At 38.1% G+C, this 26,521-nt stretch overlaps 1 protein-coding gene across 7 annotated transcripts in view; it reads right to left on the bottom strand.

Annotated features, from left to right (window-relative positions):
* LOC120626178 (histone-lysine N-methyltransferase 2C-like) overlaps positions 1-26,521 on the bottom strand; it is a 59,790-nt gene that overhangs the window by 21,649 nt on the left and 11,620 nt on the right. For 5 of the 7 annotated variants that reach the window (XM_039893541.1, XM_039893544.1, XM_039893547.1 and 2 more), the window contains exons 15-38: positions 25,987-26,230; positions 25,397-25,556; positions 24,815-25,080; positions 23,703-23,777; positions 22,298-22,534; positions 21,132-21,266; positions 19,776-19,942; positions 18,746-18,977; positions 18,152-18,309; positions 17,784-17,908; positions 16,783-16,919; positions 16,191-16,393; positions 12,007-12,142; positions 11,252-11,467; positions 10,428-10,562; positions 9,863-9,976; positions 8,685-8,785; positions 7,804-8,018; positions 7,159-7,381; positions 6,764-6,874; positions 6,267-6,365; positions 4,426-4,636; positions 3,368-3,454; positions 2,841-2,944 (exon numbers count right to left, since the gene is read on the bottom strand). In XM_039893541.1, coding sequence (XP_039749475.1) covers positions 2,841-2,944; positions 3,368-3,454; positions 4,426-4,636; positions 6,267-6,365; positions 6,764-6,874; positions 7,159-7,381; positions 7,804-8,018; positions 8,685-8,785; positions 9,863-9,976; positions 10,428-10,562; positions 11,252-11,467; positions 12,007-12,142; positions 16,191-16,393; positions 16,783-16,919; positions 17,784-17,908; positions 18,152-18,309; positions 18,746-18,977; positions 19,776-19,942; positions 21,132-21,266; positions 22,298-22,534; positions 23,703-23,777; positions 24,815-25,080; positions 25,397-25,556; positions 25,987-26,230 — 3,891 coding nt within the window. The remainder of the gene's footprint in view (positions 1-2,840; positions 2,945-3,367; positions 3,455-4,425; positions 4,637-6,266; positions 6,366-6,763; positions 6,875-7,158; positions 7,382-7,803; positions 8,019-8,684; positions 8,786-9,862; positions 9,977-10,427; positions 10,563-11,251; positions 11,468-12,006; positions 12,143-16,190; positions 16,394-16,782; positions 16,920-17,783; positions 17,909-18,151; positions 18,310-18,745; positions 18,978-19,775; positions 19,943-21,131; positions 21,267-22,297; positions 22,535-23,702; positions 23,778-24,814; positions 25,081-25,396; positions 25,557-25,986; positions 26,231-26,521) is intronic. The other 2 variants (XM_039893542.1, XM_039893543.1) reach the window with 2 other exon arrangements.

The following is a 26,521-nucleotide window of genomic DNA, read 5'->3' as shown; positions in this document are numbered from 1 at the left end:
ATTGGTCAAGTCGTACTATCCTTGAGTATCAACCCATTACCCTCTACAGGGCACGGGTCTTCTCTGTGAGTGAGAAAGGTGTAAGGTCATAGTCGACCACACTGGCCAAGTGCGGATTAGTAGACTTGAAACGCCTTTGAGTACATTGTGGAGAACTATCAGGCATGCAGGTTTACTCACGATGTTATGCTTTGCCTGAATTAATTTAATATAAAAAAACACACACTTAACTTCGACAAGAAACATGTGCGTGCCGGAGATAGAACATTTCCGAGAGGAAAACCCGAAGTGTTAACAAGCTATCACCGCTCATAGCCCTTGAGTACGGAAGGTATTTTAAAATGTTGATGCTGTCTAAGCTAGCTTACCTAGTATTTAGGATAATATATATTTTGTGATTTAACTGTTTACACTTCTTCATAACTATGGCTTCACTTAGTTTGAATTCCGGTTACGTGACGACGTAAATACAGGATAAGGATCCATATTCGTTAGGTGGTATTGCGCCGTGATAGACGCTGGTGTCTTATCAGTGAGCGATCTCCAGCATGGGCAACTTAAGAATATATAATTTCTGAACTGTCCCTGGTAACTGGCCCTGTAGCGTTTTGGTTTTGGCAATTTACGAACAAATAGAATAGGGTATAGAATAGAAAAAAAGAATAGGGTAATTATATAAATGGTTCGGTTAGAAGGCAACTGGTGAGGTGACTGACCTCTTGACTCTATAAAATTGTTTACAACATTTTGGATGCCCTGACCTGCTTTATCAGATCAGTATCAATGTCGTATTCCGAGATACCCTGAGTTAAAAACCACTCAAAATTTTCCAATACTAATTTTCGCCTATTAACCGAATGACTAATATTTATAACAACTTAACACATAACATCTTTCTTGACACTTTGTTTAGCTTTAAAACGAACTAAAATTTTTGCAATTGTTTCATTTCTTTTATTGTAACCATTTGTGCTTTAATTTAATTAAATTATTTTTAACCAAACTAACTTCAATGTTGTGTTTACTTGTAATTGATAACTTTACTCGGATTATAAACTATAATTTACAATTATTAATGATAATACAGTGTATCGTTGGTATATCTTATGAAATAAATAAATAAATAGAAGCTCTGAAAAGGTCAGCCTGTGAGAAATTTTGCGATGATTTGTACGTCTTCTAAAGCTTCTAAAGAAATATATTAATGTTAAAAAATATAGCTCAATACTCTATAATCCGATTGATTTCTATAGGTGATTCAATTAAATATTTAATGTACTAATTTCACTCAGTAGATATGAAAGTGAGGCTGATACTATATAATTATACCCATGCAATATTAGTTTCTGGAACTTGTTATGAATTAAACGAGCGATTATTCCATTCGTTCGATAAGTATTTACATTGGTTACTGAACCTCCACCAAAGTATGGATGATTTAATATTGCTCTGGATATGTTTACACCGATACGAGTTAAAATAATACCACAGATCAAAGATAGTAAAACAGAGGTTCGACGAAGTTCCAGGTATGTGTTGCGCGAGTAAAGAAATCATACTGGTCTCAGTATCTTTAAATGTACTCAATATTTACCACGAGATAAAGCGTATCGACCTTCTGTTCTCCTTCTTTCTACTGTGGCAATACAATAATTGGCGATGCGGTCACAATCGAAGCTGACAAATAGTATTCACTGGATCATATTTAATAATCTTTTTAGATAAGAAAAAGATCAAAAATACAAGCCTAGCTTTAGTAGCGTACATTAAAAGCTTTGAATTCGTTTCATTTCAACAAATCTAAACGTCAAAGCGAATTCAAACAAAAAAAAAACAATTAGAGATAAAATATTACGACATGCACAACATTAATAAAAAAATCCTCCAAGACAACATTTTATATTTAAATAATGCATTTATTAGTATTTAAAGATTGTATTTAATTTTCTATTCAGAAAGAGTATTATATATTTTTCAAGACATTTTCTGGCAGCTTCTGGCTTTCAGCTTTTTCTGTTGCCTTAACATATTGGAACACTGTACTGTAATTATTTCGCTACACTTTCACACTTACTTTCACACTAAGACGGAAAATGTCTTCAAAATATGTGGTAAATTTAAGGATGGCAGAGAAATTTTAGTGGCATATTAATGCAAGCAGTTATAATGACATTGTTTAAAGAAGTTTTGATGGTGCGGAATTGGCATTAAAGGAGCAATTTGATTCTAACTCCAAGCAATTCAATTTGGCTCCAAGAAACGATAGACGTTGGGGTTTCAAGGTCCGCTCCGCACTGGAAAGCGCAGTGTTTGTAGCGCGACGTAAAACGAGTCAGAGGGAGTCACTGGATACAAGTGGCAAAAAACCTTAGGCAGTGGAAATCCCTACAAAAGACCTATTTACAGTAGTTGACATCCCGTTGTTGAGATGATGATGATGATGAGCAATTTGATACATTATCATGTAAGACTTAACTTCGTCAGTTAAGCAGCTATTAAAACTTTATAGCTAAACAACGTACAACAACTTTTAGACGAGAACCAAGTCGCTGGGTATCCAAGTTTAATCACCATTCAAGAATTAGCTTCACGCGAATCTGTAAATTTTTCTAAAATTAAACCTGTCTATATCTTGCATTCAAGGGTTACACTTTTTGTATTTACCTATTTTAACATACGTTCCAGTGGATTATAAAATGACCTTATTTTATAATTGCGTGAATCAATTGAAATGGTCATAAAATATACACGTGAAAGATTTGTCTACTGCTTGCATTAGATATTACACTTCAGGAATTAAGGTATAAGGATTGGGGTGAAACAGTGAGCGCGGTACGTACCTGTAACTGAGGGTAGGGGGGTGGTGGTGGAGCACGCAAGCCGGGATAAGGCGGTGGTGGTGCGCTGCGTACTCCCGTGGGCACGCCGGATACTCCTTGGCTTCCTACAATTTTATTCAGAATATTTTAACTGACGACTCGTGCGAATTGTCTTTTCAGTCTACGGGAGGATCCCCTGGTCTCGTAATCATAATTTTGTCTCAATAAGTACATGTACATGTACACACACACACACGCGCAAGCGCACGCACTCAGGCACGCGCACGCACGCATGCACGCACACGCACGCTCATGCACGCACACGCACACAGGCACACGCACGCTCGCACGCACATAATGGTTCAGCAGAATAAAGCTTAAGCACCCTCTTCAATAAGCCGCATTTGAATGAGGTAAACTTTAGTCATTGGGCCTCGCTTCTAGGAGTCGAGGGTACGACCCATATGCCGTCAAGTGTGTGTGTGCGTAACAGCTTTCGCGTTCGTTTATGGTCTTATTGAATGAACGATTTATTTTTATCAATTTACCGGATAGCGATGAAACGGTGAGTGGTGAGTCCTGGCGTAAAGCAGACGGCGCCAACTGACGAGCCGCTGCCACCATGCCGCGCGCTGCTAAATGTAGAATAAGTTAAAAACTTCAATTTTTACTTTATTTCAAAGTGTTTTTACGTAAACTTTTGAGAAAATATCAAAAAATTACACTTGAAAACGCAAATAAAGCCCGCTGGATTTGGCCTCGCATTTCTCCGGCAATTGCGACCTGAGTACTTGCCGCCTGATGTTTATAAAAGTCAAAAGTCGCCTGTTGTTTGTATTTAAGAACTGCACCATTGTTAGAAACAATCACTATATCTAAATTAATATAGGATTGCGGTAACGTGGCTTAACTTATGATTGCGTTGACATCTGATCCTTACTCTGATGTTACGTTTCCAGAATGGATGTTACTTTCATGTGGATTAAGTTATTGACTATTCATCAAAGTTACATTTAAGCTGACCGGAGTGCGATACTGCGACTTAAGCATTAAGTAATCCCGCAGTAAATTACGCTAGAACTTTGACTTTTAGCGCGTACGATGCTTTATTTACTTTGATGTATCACTAGAACGAAACACGTACTATCCTGGATATACAAAGGTTTTTTTTTATTATAATAATTGAAGCAGATGACCTACCTGATGGTTATTTAAAAAAAAAGAAACCATAGCCTATGAACAGAGCAACATTTCACAGGGCAAGCAAGGAATACGTCTTACAAATTGCCGCACTGTGTAACATGAAGCGTAGGTGTTAAAACCTCATGAGTCTATAATTGCAACAGCAAACACGCCCATCAGGTCGCAACACAACAATGCTGCTTGAAGCCAGAAATAAGAATGGCGGTAATACTTTTCTACACAAAAAGCTGTATTACTACTAAAAATATTCGTCTCGTCTTACAAGGGGCCTGATAAAAAAGTTCAAGGTCGTACAGAGGGTAATAGGGAATCGTAGTTCAACGATTTGATAAGCGTGAAGTTGCCATGGACTATTAACTAATATATTTTTGAAGGTTAGCAAATATAAATACTATACACTGACCGGAATGCGGTAGAGCGGCTAATGCAACGGAGCGGTCTTGTCTCACGACACCGACCGCTCCATCGGCTCCCAGCAAGCGGGTACCAGGCGCGATGGCTCGTCCCGCAGCCAAAGCCGCCTGGACTTGAGCCGTCATAGCGTTCACGATGCTTTGCGTGCTGGCGCTCAAGGCACTCACCGCAGCCGCAGCCGCGCTGTTAGCATTAGGGTTCTGGAAAGTTTCATTTTATTAAATACTAGTTATTGCTTGCGTTCTTTGTCCACTGTTTTCTAGAAACCCGAGGGAACCCTATGTTTTCCTGGGATGAAGAGTAGCCCATGTTACTTTTCGTCCTTTCAACTAGCTCTATGCCAAAACTTGCGGTCTCTATAACTCGTTTGGTTGTTTTGTTAGGACGTCGTGATGAAAGGTCGACATTTGGTGAAAAGAATGAATGTTCTTGTAAACAAACTTTTGGGAATTCAATGAACAAAAGTAGCCTGTGTTACCCTCTCTCCTTCCAAATAAAAAATTTTCTAAAATCAAGTCAGTTGGTTACTTCTTCTTCTGCTTCTTCTTCAAACACATTGCCGTATTAATAATATTAATATGAAATTATGGACTAGTGGGTAGGGGCTCGACTTCACTGTTGGGGGGCCCTGTTAGAATCCCAGCACGCACCCTCTTACTTTTGTAAGTTATGTGCATTTCAAGTTATTATAATATCACTTGCTTTTGCCCAACGGTGAAGGAAAACTTCGTGAGGAAACCTGCATGCCTGAGAGTTCTTGATAATGTTCTCAAATTTGTGTGGAGTCTACCAACCCGCACGGGGCCGGTGGACTACGAGCTTAACCCCTTCACATTGTGGGAGGAGAGCCGTGCCCTGTAGTGGGCCGGTAATGGGTTGATATTATGATGGATTAGTTCTGCCCGCCGCTGCTCTCGCGTATATCGTAGTCTAAAGTTCCGCCTTAACAGACATTCCAGTAACAGCGCTGGCAGTTAATGTGCACTTAATTGAAACAAAGCAGATAGATTACATTTCGTTACAAAATTCTAAACTGAGAGTACATAATGAGAGAATTGAGAGAGATTTACAAAACATCTGAAAATTTGTATGTGTACAAATCTCATAAGGCAAGGCATATGCATAAGGTTGCAAGATGGCTGAGAAATTTAAAAGATATCTGGGTTTATTCCTTTGTCATGTTCAACAATTTATTAGATTAATTATATACTAAATGAATGAAACTTTATACTGTCCTAGATTCCGAGGACTTCGTCTTATTACTAGCGTTGCAACTACGACACCTCAACTACTGCCAAGTACGCTGCGATTCGTCTCAGACTGTTATTCACAAAGAATACTAGGCCTGCTTTGTTTTTGTATTAAGGAGAGGAACAGAATGTCTTTTCATCATCATCATCATCATAGGCCAAAAAGCGTCACCACAGTCTGTTCTCAGCCTTAATAATCCACCCACGCCCCGTTAATCTCTCCCCCGATGAGATATCTCTTTATCTCATCGGTCCATCATGCTGGAGGGCGTCCTTCACTACGCCTTCTTGTTTGCGGTTTCCACTCTAGGGTTTTTGTGGTCCAACGTCCATCGCACCACACGACAAGCATGGCGTGAAAATTGCCTTTTCAACTTGCTGATGGTTTTGACTGAGTTAGTGTTTTTGATTCTCCTGCGGATCTTGCCTTTTAGCTCCCGCTTCTTTAAGCCTTCTGGGAAACTCCTAACATATGCCTATGTGCAAAGTGACTTTTGATTTATTAAAACAAAACTTGCATACTCAATTTGACGTCTTCTGAAAAGTTTAACTTTCGACGAACTCTTTCGGATAAAATTACCTGTGTAAACTGTACATGTTGATTGAGAATCTGTCCTTGAGGGCGCGCCGATAACGGTTGCGCCACGTTCTGCGGGCCGGCGCGTATTTGTTGCGCTTGCTGGAACCAATTAAAACATTGAGTCACGTCCATAATACGTGAGCCCGAAACCGGGGTGAGAAATATCGAATCAAACTACAAGATTTGACATCTGTTAAGATATAATAAATGGCCAGACTTCAAAATTATACGATAAAATAATTTTGAATTCAAAAATGTTTTATTCATCGTTCGTACATTTAACATTATTAGTGTAACAGTTTAGTGATGGTGATAACTGCATTCGTTAACTTAAAACTAAAGCTAGGAGGGTTTCAAACGCGCCCTGGTCTAAGAAGAGCCCACAACAAACTTAGCCAGGTTTTTTTTCGTTATGACCATCTCACAGTCTAGTAAATGTTGAGCTATGAAGTTAGAGCAATTCATATGATATAAAAGTAGTAATAATCAAATAGTACCTGAGTGGGTATCTGTAGTCCAAACATGTGTGAAAAAACGGGCCGTGGCCAATCGCTTTCTTTTGTCTCTTCACACTCTGCCTTGACCTCCCCTTTCACTGCTTGCATCGACTATGGAAAACCAATTAATTATTTACTTGTGACCTTGATTGATGTTGATGATTACTTATATCTATTCCAGGAACATTTAACTCGCCCCGAGTTGGCATTATACGTCTCTTTCCTAGATTTTATTATCACTAAAATCACTAAAATTAATCCCTCTTAGAGTAAGGAGGTCTGTACCCAGGAATTGGAAATTAATAAGCTGATGATGATGAAAAGGTACAGCATCTTTGCTCTATACTATGGTGTAGTAGCTAATCAGGCCAAAGGAATAGTAAAAGAATACATACGTGTAAGGCAATTTGGTGATTCTGTGAAATTACTCTTTGAATGTTGTCTTGGAACATTTGCCCCATGCTTGAGGACACTGGAACTTCAGTTTTTGTTTCGAGAACCTCCGCTTTAACCTCCGTAAGTTCCGATTTCACCGATAGTTTAGCATACTCTATGTTCTTTACGGCCTTCTGGAGTTCACTGTCCATCTTGTTGTCACCCTTTTGCTCGGAGTCTTCGCTGTTGAATCAAAAATGTCACAGTAAGGCTTTTAACTAACTGAAAACTTCATGAACTTAAGTCATGACCGTAAGCCCATTTTGTCATTAGACGACGCAACGAAACGCAGTGTTATAATTTTACTTAAAAGTAACAAAAATAGTGTTAGATGGTAAGAACCAGGTAACACAAATGCAGGTGACGAAATATGATGAAAAGAAAATTCCACGAATCCACTGTTTAGTAAAAAAAAGAGGTCTAAAAACCCAAGATTATAAAAATTTTGTAAATCTTTTCATTAAATGCATATAATATGTAATACCAATTTTTCAACCTCCCAGAAACTCTCAATATTTTTATTTCTAGAAATATTATGCTGCTGTATACAAATCTGATGATAGTTGGTTGCCCACAGGCTTGGCCTCTTATCCTGTGATACTTACTCGGGCATGCGCTTCTGGTGTGGGTGGTCAGAACGATCCGCGCGGTCAGTCACGTCGTCAGGCAGATCGAGGCCATCCAAAAGGTGCTCATCGCCCAACGCAGCTAGCTCAGGGTCTGCATACTCCAGTATATTAAACTGCTCGCCTATCTCTGACGTAAGGGATTCTAGAAGCTTCTCGTCGTCTTCGCCGCTCAAACCCGTTAAGATGTCCACCTGGATAATACAGGATATTTGTTTCGTCTACCTTGACAACTATGTGTAAATATTAACGGTAAAAATAGGGGACACGAAACAAAGCAAACTCATCCAAGGTTTTAGCAGTGCGTGCCAATTGTCTAAAAGCACGCCAGGAAGAGTTTTAAAGAACAATGCTTGAAAATTTACTGTTTAACACGCATAAAGCAACAGGTACAGGGTTATTGTATCAGGTATCATTATTAGGTATATAAAATAAATATACTAAGCCAATACACACATAGCCATCTAGTCCCAAAGTAAGCGTAGCTTGTGTTATGGGTACAAAAATACTCATAATATATAGATAAATACCCAGACACTGAAGAACATTCATGTTCATCACACAAATATTGTCCAGTTGTGGGAATCGAGCCCACGGCCTTGGACTCAGAAAGCACGGTCGCTGCCCAATGCGCCAATCGGCCGTCGTTATATACGTTATTATATCATTCGAGACTAACTTTATTTTTGTGTTATATCTTTAAGCAATATTTGTTTCATTTAGAAGATCACTCTCATCTGGGTTTCATAAAATGATTAAGTGCAGCTTCGACATATTCTTGTAACTAACTATTCGCTACCCTTCTCTGGTTACATTTTAATAGTTGAACACCAATTAAACGTAAATCAAAGAACACTTGCCTCTCCAATATTGCCTGTATCTTGTTCGAGCTTGTCCATGTCTCCAATATCCATTTCATCCGTACCTTGATCGTGTCCATCATGTTTATCAGCAGAAGAAGCTACAAGAAAATTGGTTTAACATTCTTAGTCTTATTACAATAAAATATGCTAAAAAGTAGATCGAAAGTACAACATTTCCCACTAGATGACGCTACAGTCAGTTCGGCATCGACGGTTGGGGAGCCGTAGCTTAATTGGAGAAAGCGCTCAGGCCGCGAATGCCAGAGAGTCGCAGTTTCAAATCCTGTCGGTTCCGAAAATTTTTATAATTGCATTTTAAATTTATAAAATTAATAAAATATGCAATTTACTTTGCAATACTCCTTAAAAACTGTTGGTATACACATGTTAAAGAATTGTAGTTATTGAACTACAATCCATATTATAATGCATGTGATAGGCCATTTATTGTTCTCCATGCAAAAACAAATTGATTATGTCTTGATACAACTTGCAGAACCGCTGGAGATTTAGAATAAATTGCTTAAATTATATAACTGTTTGACTTGCTTAAATTTGAATATATTATACACATACACAATGATTTAAAGTACGACTTTCTGAATTAGGAAAATGTAAATATTATAATCTTTATCGACAGGAAATATAAGTGATCTATTTTTATTTAATTAATTTAAAATTATTATTTTATAAAAAAGGTCAAATTATGACCCTGGATTTAAAAATCAAAGAGTGCCAGAATAGGATTTCAGATATTTTTTTTGCAGTTCATAAGTCAATAGCCTATAACAAGCCACTGATGGACTAAAGGCCTCTCTTATAGGGAGGGATTGCTGATAATCACTACGCTGGGCAGACGCAGTGGGAGTAGCAAAGAGGACGCTAATGCCCGTTTCCCGATTTATTACTTTAATTCCCGTGGGAAAAGGAGATGTGGTGACAACTGCAGACTCATCTACCTTCACCACACGGAAATTATTTGCACGCTATAGTTATATATAATATTAAAATAAACATGCATTTACCGTAATAATAATAATAAGAGCCGTTGAAAGAACATTTTGTCGGAGAAACCTACGCCAGTAAGGGAGCTGCTGTGTCAATAGAGATGTTTCCGCAATGATCACCGATCGTTGTTAGAAGATGTATTATAAGATTTTTTGAAAAACACATACCGTTTCCCTGTGAGGCAGCCATCTGTTTTTGTTCCACCATTTGTTGGGCAGCTGCATTAGCAATGTTTTGTTGTATTTGCGAATTATCACCGATGAGACGGTGTTGTATAATCACTGAAATAAAATGTTAAATGAGTCTCTTGCCACTGTATAATAACTATAGACACATCGCCATATAGCCTCAAAGTAAGCGTAGCTTGTGTTATGGGTACTAAGATGACTGATGAATAAATGAATTTTAGATTTTATTTAGTTTCACATAGTTTATTTTATATATTTATAAAACAAATGTGAAAGAAATAAAAAATGTTCTAAAATATACATAAGTACTTATAATATATGTATATTTTTGTATTTATGTACATTTTAGAACATTTTTACAATAAACGCCCTGACACTGAAAAAACATTCATGTTCATAACACAACCATTTTCCAGTCATGAAATCGAACCCATGGCCTTGGATTCAGAAAGTAGGGTCGCTGCCCGCTACGCCAATAGGCCGTCTTTATATTAGTTATATTTTATATAAAAATACGAGTTTAGGTATATTTAATTATACTCACTGTGCTCAGGTCGATGTTGCATTGTCATTTGGTGCGGGTGCGGCGCACGAGCCCGCAGTGCGACGGGGGGCGGCGCACGGAACGAGCCTCCTTCGTTGTTTGCATTAGCGGACACTCCCTCGTCAACTCCCGGTTCTACACACAATAAGCCACCTATTTAAAGGTACTCAATTGATGTCACTCTTAGTTAGAAAATAAGTCAGTAAGTTAGTTTAGGTACGCAATACAATTTTGATCAATATGAGTTTGGTAAAAATGCAGAATTTCTGATAAGGTTTTATAAAATTAAATCCCTCACGGAGTCTACAAGGAGCCAGGAAGAAATTCTTACGTTGCTTTTTTTTATAACATTTTACAATTTACAATATCTTGTGATGACAACTAACACCGTGAGGTATACCTGCATCGTCTGCAGTCTCATACAAGACGAGAAATAAAGTGTATTAAAAAAGGAAACCGTATTTATATCGAAATATGCCGCACAGTGTCATGAACATTGGCTTTGAATCAAATATAATTTTATCTATTTCTTGGAAACTATTGATTAATTAAAGAAGAATTATCACCACATCTGCTAAACCGATAATAAATTTCATAAAATGTCTGGCATAAATCAAATTAAAGTTATATATAACGATTAATTAGTTACCCACAAAACCTTATTTTTAAAATTTATTAATGGTTAGGTTATAAACAATTTTCATCATAATGTAAAATAGTAGAACATAATAATACAAGTCTTATAATGAGATAAAGAGACAGTATATTCTGGAGCTTCGTGGCGTGACCTGTTTTCTGCAATTGTATATGATTTTATCACTTACCGCAATCGCGCTGTTGCGGTGGCCACATCTTATCAGGGTGCGGGTGCCGCTGCAGTAGGTCCCGCAGTTGGCGGTTGATGTCCTCGTTAGTGGCGTAAAGGGGGAAGCGCTGCGCGGGGAAGGGCGCGCGGGGGGCGTCCGCCGGCGCGGGGGACGGGGCGCTGCCCGCCCCCGGGGGACTGCTGCCGTCGGGGCCGCGGATACGCTGCATTGCTGCTTGGGGGTGGGAATACACGCTCATATGACGAATACGACATCATGCATAACCGCATAGGTATGCATAAAGAAGGGAGATAGCATTAGATGGAAAAATCCCCTTTATGAGTGATGCAAAAGTTGTAGGGTAAGCAGTGTTTTTGTGCTTGTATGTAGTGCACGCCACTGCCGACTGCTTGTTTTATTACACACGGCTACCTTTTTTTTCGTTTGACAACACTGATCCAATTAATCTGTCGAATGTCTGTACATTGGTAAAAATAATAATAAAAAATAGACAAATAAATCAATACCGATTTTGGTGTATAAGAAGGATCTTACATCAAGTGTCAGCAGCGCGACGCTATGGCGGTATTAATTCTAATAATAATAGTTAAAGACTGATGCAGTAACCTTGCAGTAAAGTTATTGTGAAATTTGCTGTCCATGTTGGACGATGAAAAAATTACCGTGTATGTTTGCTATATACGTGCCATCGTGAATATAAACGAAAGGCTAACACGACGTTAGTAAATACATAGATGTTTTCAGAAAGATACCTTGGATCCTCTGATCGTGTATGATTTGCTGCTGTTGCTGCGTTTGCTGTTGGCGAAGTTGCTGTAACTGTTTCCACTGACGCTCTTGTTCAGCTTCTCGCGCGGTTCTCTGTTGGCTGCAAGCTCGCTCTTGCTCCTATTATATTAAGGTTTATTTTACTCTGATTGTAAATCATTTTTACTTTGATTGTAATTGATTGAAAGCATGTTAACTACGCGATTTAATTCACCAGTAATTTTTAATTTTGTTACCGCCAAACGAAAACGTAATAGGTACTTTATTGTACTGAAATATAAATAAACGATACATATTACACAGCATCCCTAGATCTCATCAAATCTCAAATTACGTCGTTGATCATAGGGTATATTACATATATCTTGGAAAAATCCATTAACTTTGAAACAGTAGTTATGCATAAAATATAATATATTTATATCATCTCTTATATATTTTCGACATATATTTTCCCTTTGTTGCATCGCTTAAACAAAATTTAATGTTAAAGATATACACTAATAATGAAGGACCAATTAATCAATAGATAAATACGTGGAAATCAAATTGTCAACTGTCAATATAGATAGTTACATAGATTTGTTGAGATATGCGAGATTTATTTTTGCTCAAACTCAATACTACATCAACAAACGTGCCAATTGTCTCCATACTTTATATAAACGTAAGTTATAAATTACATGCAATAATGATATTGTAACAAAAATATCTGTGAAAACTGTAAAACTTCATATATTTCAAATTAATAAATTTCACTAGTTTGTATCAATCTGTTGAATGGATTTAATAGTTGTTACTAATTTAATTTAAAATTTTGAAAAATATAATATAACATTATCATGCTGGAGTTATTTTTTTCATCAACCATAAATTGCATCCGCTATTAATTTGTGTTCATTATGTAAGTATTAGTTTTAATAATATTTAATTTTATTATTATTATCGTTGTGCTTTTTGTTAATGGATGATTAAAAAGTTAACATAATTTAATTTTTTATTGCAATACAAATATTCATTGAACATAACAAATAAGAGATTATTATTATGCCTTTTTATTTACAGTGCAGATAGGAAAAATATAATAAATAAATGCATTTGTTTCATTAGTCGTATAAATTTTTGTTACGCTGTTACCTGCAAACTTAAGAACTATCTTAACAAAAACCTTATGAGCATAATAACGCAACTAAATTGTCAACTATTTACGAACTAAAGTTAGAATTGTTAGCACACCAGTACCAGCCACCAAAGTCAGTTAAAGCCAACTCTACCAAGACAAAGCGAAAATGAAAATAAACAACGTTACGGATACAGAGGACGCGAGTCCGGGAGGCGTTTCGTGATTTGTGTCCTCGAGAAAAAATAAGCTAAAAGAAAATTTAAAAAAATAATCACACAGCTTACAACGCCATTGAACAGCCAAGAGTTTGTTGGGTGACAACTAGATTTAAAACTGAATTCAGAAAGCGCAAAGGACCGCGAGCAACACGCGCGTTCACCCAACAATGTCCGAAAAGCTTCTCGCATACACACTTACAATGATATTGTGCAAAGCCACAGATATGTGACCATAGATTGCTTGTATTAATACTGTTATGTATGAATGGGTAAGTGTAATTTGTGTGCTAATTAAAATTGCCTTCTGACGTTTTATATTCGCTAGTTTAAATGTATTTTGTGTGTGATGCATCTGAATAGTGATATCTTTAGTTATTTTATCAGAAGATTTATTACATACACATAACTTTATTGCAAAAATTACCAGAATTATCCAGATTATATATCAATCGAATATAATAAAATATGTATATCAGATAAGGTACATTCTCGTAGTATTATGTAGAAAAGGTTAAAGGCTCATTAGCGTGCACTTCATACGTGCGTAGAAGCACTGCCTGTTCATAGCTGTTTTTGATGGTACCGGAGAAGATCGTTCCATTTGACACGCACCTTGCAAGTCAATGTGGGGTGTGTATGTGTGTGTGTGTGTTTGGAGCAGTGTGAGCGTGTATTTGCGTGCATATGCGAGCGCCTGAGCGAGTACCGTGTTGCGAGTGGCGGCGAGGTGCGGGAGGTGCGCGAGGTGCGCGAGGTGCGCGGGGGGAGGCGCGAGGCGCGGCAGCGTGCGCATGATCTCGGAGGGGGTGAGCACGCGGATGTGCGCGTCCGCCTCCAGGAGCCCGCCCGCCGTCACCGTCACGTTGGGCGCGCGAACCGTGCCGGTGGGGCCAACCGTCGCGGCGGCGCCGGGCGCGCTCGCGGGCGCCGGGCACGTGGGCGTGGACAGCGCGGTGGGCGTGGGGAGCGCGGTGGGCGCGGCGAGGGGGCTGGGCGTGGTGGGCGCCGACGCGGGCGTGGGCGTGGGCGTGGCCGGGGAGCGCGCGCCTTCTTCGGTGCCGCCCGCGGCTCCAACGCTCGCCGGTCCGCTCGAGCTCTGCCGCGCCAACCAACGCTTAGTAACTTCCTTTCCGCGATCGAATCGACGTTGGCGACCGATATATTAATTACTTCATTACATAGACTCCTACCATGACAACCTCAAATTGTTTGTATAATAATCAACGCCTATTTTACACTTGCGAGCGATACTTTTTATAACAAAGCCGCAGTCTTAAAAATCCATTAAAATTTATATAGAGTCGGTCATCGTAGAATCCTAAGTAAATGCTGACATATAATCATTAACATTTTCATTTATAATTCATAATTTCAAACAAAACATAAAATATTTGATTATGATAATATTATAATGTATACCCATACATTTCTCAAACTTAATTCTACAATTCCACTACAAGAAGACGTAATTCGACAGATAATATCTTACTTCACAATGAGATTGCCTTTTCTAGATTCATTTTATTCATGGTTCAATATGAACATATTACAATCGTTTAACTAAAAATATTTTACACTTGTTACTTGTAGGAGTTCATTTACAAAATATACCTAACTAGTTTATTTAATATAAAACTGTGAAACTTTTATTTGGTGTTGCAAATCTACGCTATATTTACAGCTGTGCTGTGTGTCTCTTAAGGCTTTTACACAAGCAACGGAAACTACTTTTCGATTTTCAATCTATCGCGGAACAAAAGCCTTCATTAGCAGCTTTCATGTACCCTCACTACACACAAACAATATGGAAAATTCCCAAAAGTTTTATTTAGCCCAGTAATTCGCCTATTTATTATATTTGCCACGTCTGATAGAAATATCAGTAGACAATATTTAATAAGACTAGCATTAAACATCACTCTTGGAAGCGTACCAACACTAAAACCGTCCATTTACTATAATAAATCTGTTTATAAGAAGTAGTGTTAGTAACGGATTGGACGAGGATAAGGCATCGTTCATACCAGACGTATTGTCAGCAGTCGACTGTGAGCTATCTCAAATTGAGCTTTTTAGCTTACATGAAAATACGTAAAGATATACAGTCGCTTCTGTGCACGAAAAATACGTACATAGCCCCTCAAGAATTGCTAAACTAGGTTATAATTCAAGTTACGTCCACGCATGATGGATGACAACAATGTCTTTGCAGAATTATAAGTCACAGATTTGATACAAAGGATTTATTACTTGTGTGGTACTACATTCATCTAATCTGCGAGACTGTGATCGTAAAACTTAACAAATTTAGTATATTTTAATTTCGAACATTCTTACTTAGCTGGACTGAACTTGGCTCCAAAATTGCATGTACTTTACAAATGTTATTCCAGAATAATATTGAATTTCTAGCAATTATATCTCTGCTGTCGTGCCTTACTTCAGACCAGCCAACTTGATCGCGCTACAAGATGATCATATCATAATCATCTCATTTAACACACTTCAATTTGTCTTATCATAATAAACTAATATGTTGAGCACATCTGAGCGTGCAATTTTGATTTTCTAACTCATTTCCTTAATTTTTCTTTACTTTGTTATTTCAAAAAGAAACAGCCACATCTGATTAGAATTTCAACGAATGTGCCAATGTTTTCTGGCTGCGTCACACTCGCAAACATTTCGCAACGGACAATACGTTTAGTCTAAACTACGCCCAATAAAAGCTGCGGTGGACGCGCGGACTAGGTGGGCACACGAGTGAGTACAACACAGTGAGTAATGGTTAGCACACACGATAGGGAAGGTTGATGAGAGCGCATACCTGTTGAGCTTTTTTCATACGAATAGCGCTGCGGTTGTCTCTCGCGCGTTGGAGGTAGGGCGCCTTTTGCTCGGAGGGTAGTGCCCGCCATTTCTTAAGGATTTGCTTGCAACGATCCACCCAGTTGGGGAACTCGGTCTTCCATTCCGGGTGGTTGGTGTTGGCATATAGCACCGCTGATATTGTTGCCGCTGAACCTAGACCTGCGTGATATATTTTTTGTTTTAACAAGTTATCGGGTCGTACAGTCGTAAAGTCGTACGCACAATATCATATTGTGTGGATATTCAACAATATGATAAAATCTATTTTGTGGCATTAATTTTATATTACTTGCATCCTATGTGTATTGCCAAACATAAAGGATACTTTTTTATCCCGTAAAAAGTTTCCACGCGATATTAAAAAAAAAAAAATTGTTAACCTATGCACCGGCTCAACAAATATCATGAAAAAATATTGCATCCTTGAGGGGTCCTATACATAGGATATTATTTAATTTCGGCAACAACAAACAGTTCCTGTGGGAAACCAACATAGTAACATTAACAATAGCTAGACGGTACATCACAAGGATAAGTGTGAGACTTACTCTCGTCAGCACGCATCTTGTCTGCACTGCGCTGGTTGTACGACGGTGGCGGTGCGGGCTGCTCGTTCCATGCGCCCGTGCCCGCACTCGTGCCGGAACCTCCGCTGCAGTCGCCGTATAGAGGGCTAAGTGCGCTGCTGGAATATCATTGTTAATTTCATTAAACCTGTCTTAAAATATAAACAAGCTTCTCATTGCTTGTTAATTTTACTATCATTTATTGAATTTAATTTTTCCTTTTTTAAATTCTTAACAATGCTAGAATACATATAAAACACTATTAAAAATTTATAAGAAAAAACATCGACCCTCCGCTTGCGGGGCTTTTGAACGCCCATCAAAATGATGGTTGTTCATTGCTTGTTATTATTATCGAGGTATGTTTTATTAGCTATTTATGCAACTGTTATATTATTGTATAGGGGGGTATTAATACTAATTATCACAGTAACAGTCGCATACAAGACTTTATCTACTCCCATAATATGAATCCTCCATAAAAAATTCTGAAAACAATAAAAATATCGAAGAAAAATGGCGGGGACTCGAATAACCCACTTTTTTTTGTTTAAAGGCGCGCGGCGTTTTTGTAATGTAAGGCGCATGGCAATGACAATGCTCTTTTTTTGAATTTCATACCGATACAACACATCTAAATAAAACTTAATGTTGTATTAATTTATATTCACATAGTTTCCAAAACAGCAAACTACATGCAAAAGCCATTCTCACTTGGAACATATTTTTTGATATTTTACTGATATTTTGCATCTACTTGTATATTAATTCTTTTTTTTTTTAAGCTGGGATACCTCTGTTATTTATTCCAAATTCACTTCCAATATAATTATTACTCTGAATGCATTTATATATGTCATGTTTTCACATTTTACCGATTTAAGCATTTGGAAGTATTGTAGGTATTTTGTTTGCACCCATGTGGGTGTACTACGTCTCACATATAAGGTCGCCATAAATAATAAGGATTTATGCAAACTTACCCGCTGCCAAACTCTGAGTGATAGGGTGATGTATATTCCATAGGACTCTGCAGTTGTTGCCTTTGTTGTGAGTATGGAGTTCCAGCCATAGAATTCACATATGAAACTGTTGACTCCTGGGATTCCTATACAAGAAAAGTACGTTCATTTTTATATCACGTTTAACGTTGTTGTCGAGCGCTAGTCTATTATTAATAAAGGTAAATTTTTATCTCATTGGAGGGCTCCTAGAAGAAATCTTTTTAATCATCTGCATGCATCATCTCTGGTCCATTGCTGAGCGGTATGGTCTCATTAGAGCAGTCAAAGGCTTAAATGTAGTAAAAATAAATAAAAGCCATTTCTTCACGTGAACCAAATGAACGTACCTGTGAATCATCAGTGAGTACACCCTTGAATATCTCATCTACGTCGTTGCTGTCCATATCCGGTAGCGTGTCCCGCACCATCGCGTCTAAATTCACACCCAGCAGTGACAGCTCATCCTTCGGCGATATTCTAGACGATTGCGAGCCAACGCTTGTTTCTGTAAAATTGACTTTGATGTTACTTTGTAGAGACATTCGCAACTACAGGCGCCGACTAATTCCGAAAGGCAGCGTCGGCTACTTTAAGGACTCGGCACGTTATGTGTATCCGTATTGTATATCGATATGCCGTTCAATTGACAGCAAAGCTATTAATTAAACTACTGAAATTGTTTTTTTGATTTTCAGAGACAAATATTTCTTTATTTAAATAGGCACTTTTGATGCTTCTATATACATTTAAAATATGTATATAGAAGTGAGTTGATAGATTCTTACTAAAAACTAAAGGGTTACTTCTAAATGGAATGAAGAGATTAACCGCCAGTTCGAGAAACCCTTCTAAAGTAGAATGGTTTTTGATTCTTCAGTATGAGGTTTGAACGCGGTTTCTGTATGTTCTTAATTCTGTGATTTGAAAAATTATGAACTTACCTGCGCTGATATTTTCTTGTTTCGGAGTGTGTACAGGTACATCGGTAGGAGCAGCGTCACTTTCAGTAGGCGGTGGACCCAAGATTGCGTTCTTCAACGCTGTTGAGTCCTCTGTGTGTTTCAACTGGTATTCATCGGACGCCTCGGTCTTAATCTTTGTTGTGTCTATTAATAAATTCCCTTCGTCTTTTTCTTCTTTGGGTTTCAATGATTGGAGAATATCATTTTCTTCCTATAGAAGCAATGAGAATATGATAGAGCAAATTATACATCTGAATTTAACGCTCACATATCTGTGTCATTATGGAATTAGCAGAGGTTATTTTGCAGAATTACATGATTTATAATCAGTAGCGTGTTCCTTATACTGCTACTACTACTACTATACTACTGGCGCCAAAGGTGGTCTTATCCCCCCGATGTCGTCGAGCCCTGGGCTCTTCTCATGGCGAGCTCTAGCGCTCGCCCCACTCCCCCGGTGACGCCGTAACAACCTCAGGTGGTTATCGGCAAGTGTCCATCCGAAAAAGAAAGGTTGTCTGGGAGAGATCGCTTTAGCGATAAGACCGCCTTTGCACACCTGTACTAGTTCTTTATTATTTTTAATTTTTATGTATTGTGTTTCTCTTTGTATTTTATTTTTGTGTGTGCAATAAAGAATTTAATATTAACAATAATAATAGCGTGCACAAAGCCACTTACTATAAGAATAACATAAAATTAAAAGTTTGTATGAAGTGCATGTTGTTTACAGAAATAGTAGTATAGCTTAAATTCTGCACGGGTTAATTTTAAATGTCTTCAATGTTTATACACCACAAGTGTCATCTTGTCCGGTGTCGGAGCGAAACGTGCGTAGAGGAGGGTGCATTTCGGAATATTTGTGTGGTGTAGTGTATTTCATCTGCCTTAATTTATGACGATTGACCACCCTTTTCGATCAAATTCATAGTTGGAACATTTCGATACTATATCGGGTATAACATATCCATCTAAATAAAATCAATAAGTTAGTTTCCCCGTCACGCACCGTGTTAAGGGTTATGAAGACAGTGTTATCATGGTCGTTGAAGGAGCATAACGCAGAGAGTACGTCGTCGCCATCACTGTCAGAGTTGTCGAAGTCGCGCAGTTCCCGATATCCCTCCGGTGTAGCACCGCGACCGCTGCCCTCTGCCTCCATTATACCTCCAGCACCTACAAATACACAATATACTCTTTTGAGTATTATACATATATATATATATACTTTTTGAGTTAGTTATATATATATTGACAGTGAATTTCAAAATCAATAGCTGTAATACTTAGTGGCGTGCATAGAGGGTTTGCACAGGGTATGCAGATTATATAAAATAAAGAAAATCTCCAGTTTGAGTTATAAAAAACTTAAGAATAGGTATTGTAAGAGTTATAAAAAGCCTACTCTTAAGTATTTATAACTCGTACTGAAGATTTTCTTTCATATTATATCATCTGCATACCCTGTGCATACCCCTCTATGCACGCCACTGGACTAATACCTAGTACCATATTAACTTGTATTATATACATTGAAAGATTGCCTATAGAGTATTTTATTTAATCGATCAATTTCAGTCACACACACAGAAGGACACTCAATAGTATACACACAAACACACACACATACGCCCGTTTTAGTCAGCATGCTATTCTCACTTAACTATTAGAGAACTCAACACACTATTGCAAAGATTTATTTGCCAGAGTGCTGTACAGTACTAACCTATTAAAGACATTTTAAATAATTTCCAAAGACGATGACTTAACGTAATATTTTAAATTTATACTAAAATATTACTTATTAAGTTGTCGCCTTTTGTGGGATTGAGTATATGTTTTTATAAGATGATTCCTGAGGTATTTTGGCCCTACCAATGCATTAGTATAAACAAAGTGTTAGATAAAACACATTTATTACTTGCAACAATACTAAAAAAATATTAATGACAACAATTTAAAAGAGTTCAGCACCGCTTTCATCTCTGACTAGATAGAATTATTAATGTTAAATTGTAACCTCTTGATGATGTTCTTGTCCATACAAGATCAACTGCCGAGCAACGTGTCCTAACCATTGCCAAAACTTTCCAACTTGCATTGGAGCAGGACAACAAAGTCAAATTTATCTTCATTCAATTAGGCCCAAAGCTGCCATCTTTTGATGTATTGCATTACATTAAAAAAAAATGTACATGGTAGTGAGACAGCGGCGTTTATCTTTCTTCTTAAACCTTAAACTAAAGCAGACTCTTGGACTTGAGAAGTCCATAGTCTGTCCTATGAGGAAAGTGGCCTGGGCTTAGCAGTGGGGCAAGAATGATGTATCAAAAAACAAAGTTGGCATAAAACATAAAATACTCACCAGTAGAAGTAATAGCGGGTTTAGTTGGCTCAAGCAGGTCTTTGCCGAAGAATGCTTCCTGCATGTAGGAGGGAAACTGCTCCATAAGCTTGGAGCGCGGTTTGCGACGCGGCTTGCGTTTGTTACTCGGGGAATCTACCAAAATTAACACCATTTTTTAAATACTATTTATGTAGTTGTTTTCAAAATCTATGATCCACACAAACGAGACAAGTAGTGGCGAAGTTTTAAGTCAGACAATCTACATAGTTATTTGAATGTAGGTTTATAATTATTTTACACCACCTATTTGTTCTCGCTCATGTTGTCCTAATCCTTAGGTTGCCTGGCAGATATCGCTTCTAAGCGATAAGGCCGCCTTTTGTATTCTACTCCAGTCTTTCTGTTTCTCTTTATTTCTTCCTTTATATTCCTACCTGTGTAGTGGTGTAAAAAGTGTAGCATCAAGGACTTAACCTACTCAGTTACTTTTGGGTTACTTAAAATTATCGTTAAACAACGAAAATACAATGAAATATAGAGCCGACTCTATGGTTTTGGTCCCAGTAATACAAAGTATGTTTTATTTGTTTATTATTGCTGAATTAAAGTCATTGCTTGCCGTTTCAGTGTCAATAATTCATTATTGTAAATGATTTGAGTCCTTCATGCCAAGCTACATCCAATTGCTGGTTGGGATAAAAATTATAAGGTTTTTCTGTCAATGTTAGGCCTTGTTTCACATCCAGCTCACGATTGTCGTGATATGGTTATGCTATTTTGCTTTTTTTTTTTACTGCCTTATAACTTTCCTTCTACTTTCTACTTACGCGTGAATGGCGCTGTCTTCAGTAGCCCTGAGTGCTTTGTCAAAGAGCATGTTCAACCTTCAGTCATGATCCTTATCACTAGCATTAGCACTTTACGAGTTGCATTATCCATGACCTACCCACACAATCTGTGATTATAAACATATCCCCCTTCTAACAAGCCTGAGCCTGAGGTGGAGTTGCCTACAAGATGCCCGATGTCTTATTCTCTCTTGATTTAAAGGACCTCTATAATAAATGAGCTTTGCGGTGCGTAAAAGAAACGAGGAAGTGAAGCTGTCGTTAGGAAATTAACTAGGAAACGTCGCAGATCTTTACCAAATAAGATTTTAGAGCGGAGCTCGTCACATTACTTACCACTGGACCCCTGTGTTCCATCTCCGTCTTTCTCGTCGTCCGCCTGAGCTTTGGTGTTCTGTCTCTGTCGCACCACAAAGCCGCCGATGCCGAGTTTGTTCAAGTTCCGCTGCCGCTTCCTTCTCAATACTGTGAGGCCGGAGTCCGTGGTGTATATTGTGAAGCCTTCGGGCACTGGGCCATCGTTCGCTATGTTCCAGAGTATACCCTCCTTTAGGTTGCTGGTTGGAGTTAGCCCTGGGTGTCAATTTCGTATAAAAATTAGCGGAAAAGCATTTGATGGTGCTAAATACTAATTAACCCAAGCCAACATTCAGATATAGGGTCGAACATTCGTATATACTTGTTACAAATGCGATTAAAAAAAATTGCAAGTATTGCGCTAAATCAATGACAATAAATTATATCTATTAAAAAACTGCAATGTGAGAATCCTAATTCTGTTGAATTACTTTATTTCAGTATTGTCTTTCAGTAAAATTGAAAAAACCTGAATTTTAGAGCCAACGTGAGTTCTTACCTTGAGCAGAAACTAAACAAAAGCGTCGAATCTGCTTCCGCAATAGTATGCAAAATGGCATCGCATCAAAAGACGCAGGTAAGTGTCTTGTGATTTGTCAAGCACACAACGCGTATATCTATGCCACCGCAGACGTAGATTAGACGCCTTTATTAATGGCGTTTGCTTAAAACTTTGACTTTATATTCTTATCCGTAAATAAAAATAGAATAAAATCTGTATTTTTATATATTAAACCGCAAATGTAAGTTATAAAAAATATATATAATATAAAAATATGTAAGTATTACAAAATAATATTCAAGTATAAAATGAAGTACTTGAATATTTTTGTAAAAACATAAATTTAGTTGATAATAAAAAATCATGTTACCTGATGATTTATAAATATTTATTCGAAAGTACAAAGTACAGAAACTAAATAAACTAAAGAAGATAGAGGATATTCAGTAAAATGAGTGGAGAAGTTTTACGACGGCTAATAGAGTTGAAGAAAAATACATTTTTTTTAAAATAAATATAAATAAATATACTACGACAATACACACATCGCCATCTAGCCCCAAAGTAAGCTTAGCTTGTGTTATGGGTACTAAGATGACTGATGAATAATTATATGAATAATATACATAAATACTTATAATATATAGATAAACACCCAGACACTGAAAAACATTCATGTTCATCACACAAACATTGTCCAGTTGTGGGAATCGAACCCACGGCCTTGGCTCAGAGAGCAGGGTCGCTGCCCACTGCGCCAATCTGCCGTCTTACTGACATTGTACTTAACATGGGATAAGGACGAGATTACTCGAAAACTCGGTAGTAGTAATCGTATATAAATATATAGTTGTATGGAATGGTTAATATACTTGCACCCACCAGGTTCCTCTTTGACTTCCACGGTGCCATCAGGCTTGGTCTCGTCGCCCAGCTCGCCTTCTGCATTCTGAACCACTGTTTCAATAGATGCCATTATTTCTATATCCAATATGCCAGCGTCCAACACACAAAAATTACTGTTAGATACTCGACCTTAACTAATATACGCTTACTGCCTCGTTGGTCTAAGGGTTTGCTTTGCTGATTTTGAGGACCTAGGTTCAATTCTAGGGCCGAACAACGATTATTGTGTTTTTGTCAGGTAATTATTAGTATCAGCGTTGCCTGGTTGGACACTTTCCTAGGCCCCGGTTATTTCTGACATGTGATAGTAATCGTTAAAGCCCGTCGACTCAGATTTGAGCAATATCTCTTCTAGGGTCTCGGTTTTAAGTCCCTTTCTCCTATGAGACCTACTGCCGTCTAAGGATGTCATCGTCATAGTCTAAGGATGACTCGAGTTTAATTGTGTTCTACAATGCATAAATGCATTAAAAGTGAGCGCGTTTCAGTATCGCGCACCGACTCAAACAGAACTAATGAAATTTAAACTAAAAAAATATTAAACTATAAAATTATTCCGTCAATCCATCCAATTCCTTTTTGTTTGTTTACCGCAAAACTAAGCTGGTTTATGAAGGATTATTGCTGATTTCTAAAACACTATACTAGTTATAAAAATCTATTAATGTTAGATTTTACCATGAAAATAACAATAAATAAATACGTTTGTTTCATTTGCGATAAAATTGGATAAGCATTGTTTGTAACAATTGATATCCAAAGCCTACATTTTATAAGGGTATTTAACGAATAACTTCTTTGTATACTCTTTGAGAGTGGCAGCACGCAGGCAAAGCCGTTCCGGTCTACCACACAAGTTGCGTGTAGAAAGGGATTGCATCGGAATTGGTACAATCTGTTAATTTGTTGCCCTCTAGGGCCGCTGAGTGCCTCACTATACACTTTTTTATATAATACAACACATAACAATTTTAACTATTTTGGTACAGAACTCTACAAATGAAATTAAAGCTTAAACATGCGTCAATAATCACCGCTTTCTTAAACATGTCCGACGAAAAAAGGAAAAGAAACAAAATCGCACTCACCGGCGTCCTTCTCCGTATTCTCATTCTTGAATCTACGTTTTCTTCTCGTGTGCGTTATCCCCATCTCTGCTTCCAACTGCTTCATATGATGGGCCCCTCGTTGAGAGAGGCACACGTCATCGACGTAGTACTCCCCCGCGAGGCCTAGGGCCAGCGCGGTGAGGCGCGGACGCACTGGTGGGGGGGTTTGCGGGCACGCCGCCTCTATTGCACGCACTAAATGCGCAGGCGGTACGTCGCGACCGCGGCATAGCAGGCATTTGTATCTGCGAACGGGTGTTGAAGTGAAAAAACTGAACAGCAGGATTAGAAGAAACGAATAAGGCACATGTCCCACGAAACGATCTTGATGAAATATGGCGCAAAGTTACTACTATTTAAAAAAAAAGATCAATATGGGATTTGAAAATAAAAATAATACTTGTGTATTGAGCAAAAGAAATAATGGAAAAGCTTTGTATCATCCAGGTTGCATCCTGGAGATATACACTGCAACATGGTTCATGAGCTCGCCATCCCAATAATGCTTTCTGCGTAAACAGCATCTCAATACAGAGACAATAGTGATGTAACATAATTTACCCGGCCCGACAGCAGGTCTCAGCGTCGCCCTCACTGCGGATGGAGTCGCACGCGGCGTGCAACCAACGCGAGCACCCTGTGCACTGAATGATAAGCTCGCCGTCCGAATATGGCTCCGTGCATACGCAGCACATCACTAGTGATGCGCACGGTGCACACTCTGGGGAACAAAGATTATTATTAACATCCAACAAACGATCTAATTTTGTGTTTCCCCCTTTTTGAACAGTTTTATTACGAAATAACAGCCAGCCAAGTTCATTAAATGGTGCCAGCAGCGTCTTGTGAGAGTCCTAAACATCAACTCTCAACTCTGTCTTGAACTTTAATAGTTAAAGTAAACATTAAGTAAAACCCGCAGCTCAACTTCGCCGGGATTTTTAAGTAGTTATTCAATTATTAGACGTGTCCAAGTGAATCTTTTATATATGTCAGCGTTATCTGTGGTAGAGTCACTACAAACAGACAGACTTGACGTTTCAAAAGTGCTTATATTAGGCCTACTTGAAATAAATAAATTTTGAATTTGAATTTATCTGTTCCGTTCCTCTAAGAAAGCTTAACCTTAAAATAACAAAAAGGTTTCTTACCAGTATAATTATCACACCACAGAGCGGTATCTCTAGTACCACAGACGAGACATCTCCGACATCGCGGACAACGCCAAGCGCCTCTAGGTACTTCCGTTAGAGTCGGGCGAGCGCAGTATGTATGCCACGCCGTGTCACAGTCGTCGCAGAGTACCAGAAGCGGTTCGTCCCCGCGGGAACCACAACCTTCACATACTGTGCAGTCGAGGCACCGCCAACCGAGACTCACTATAACTTGGGACACCTGTAGGGTTATAAGTTAAGGTGTCATTACCGAAAAGGGAATAAAAGCTTCCTACAGTTTTTTTTTCAAATTTTTGGAAACTAATAATAAACATGATAAGTTTACTTTTCTTCTTTACGTGATTTCATACTCTCAAGCACCTATAAATAATGCTGTGTTTTAAATGGTAAAAGTCGTAATATTCTTATTTGCATTTACAATAGCGTGTAAAATATATCAAAGATTTTTTCAAATAATAGATGCTAATTCTACAAATATTTAAAAGAGGAAAAAGTAGCATTAATTTCCCCG

The sequence above is a fragment of the Pararge aegeria genome, chromosome 9, assembly GCF_905163445.1.
Source record: "Pararge aegeria chromosome 9, ilParAegt1.1, whole genome shotgun sequence".
Classification (NCBI taxonomy): domain Eukaryota; kingdom Metazoa; phylum Arthropoda; class Insecta; order Lepidoptera; family Nymphalidae; genus Pararge; species Pararge aegeria.
This window is presented reverse-complemented; position numbering and strand designations above follow the sequence as displayed.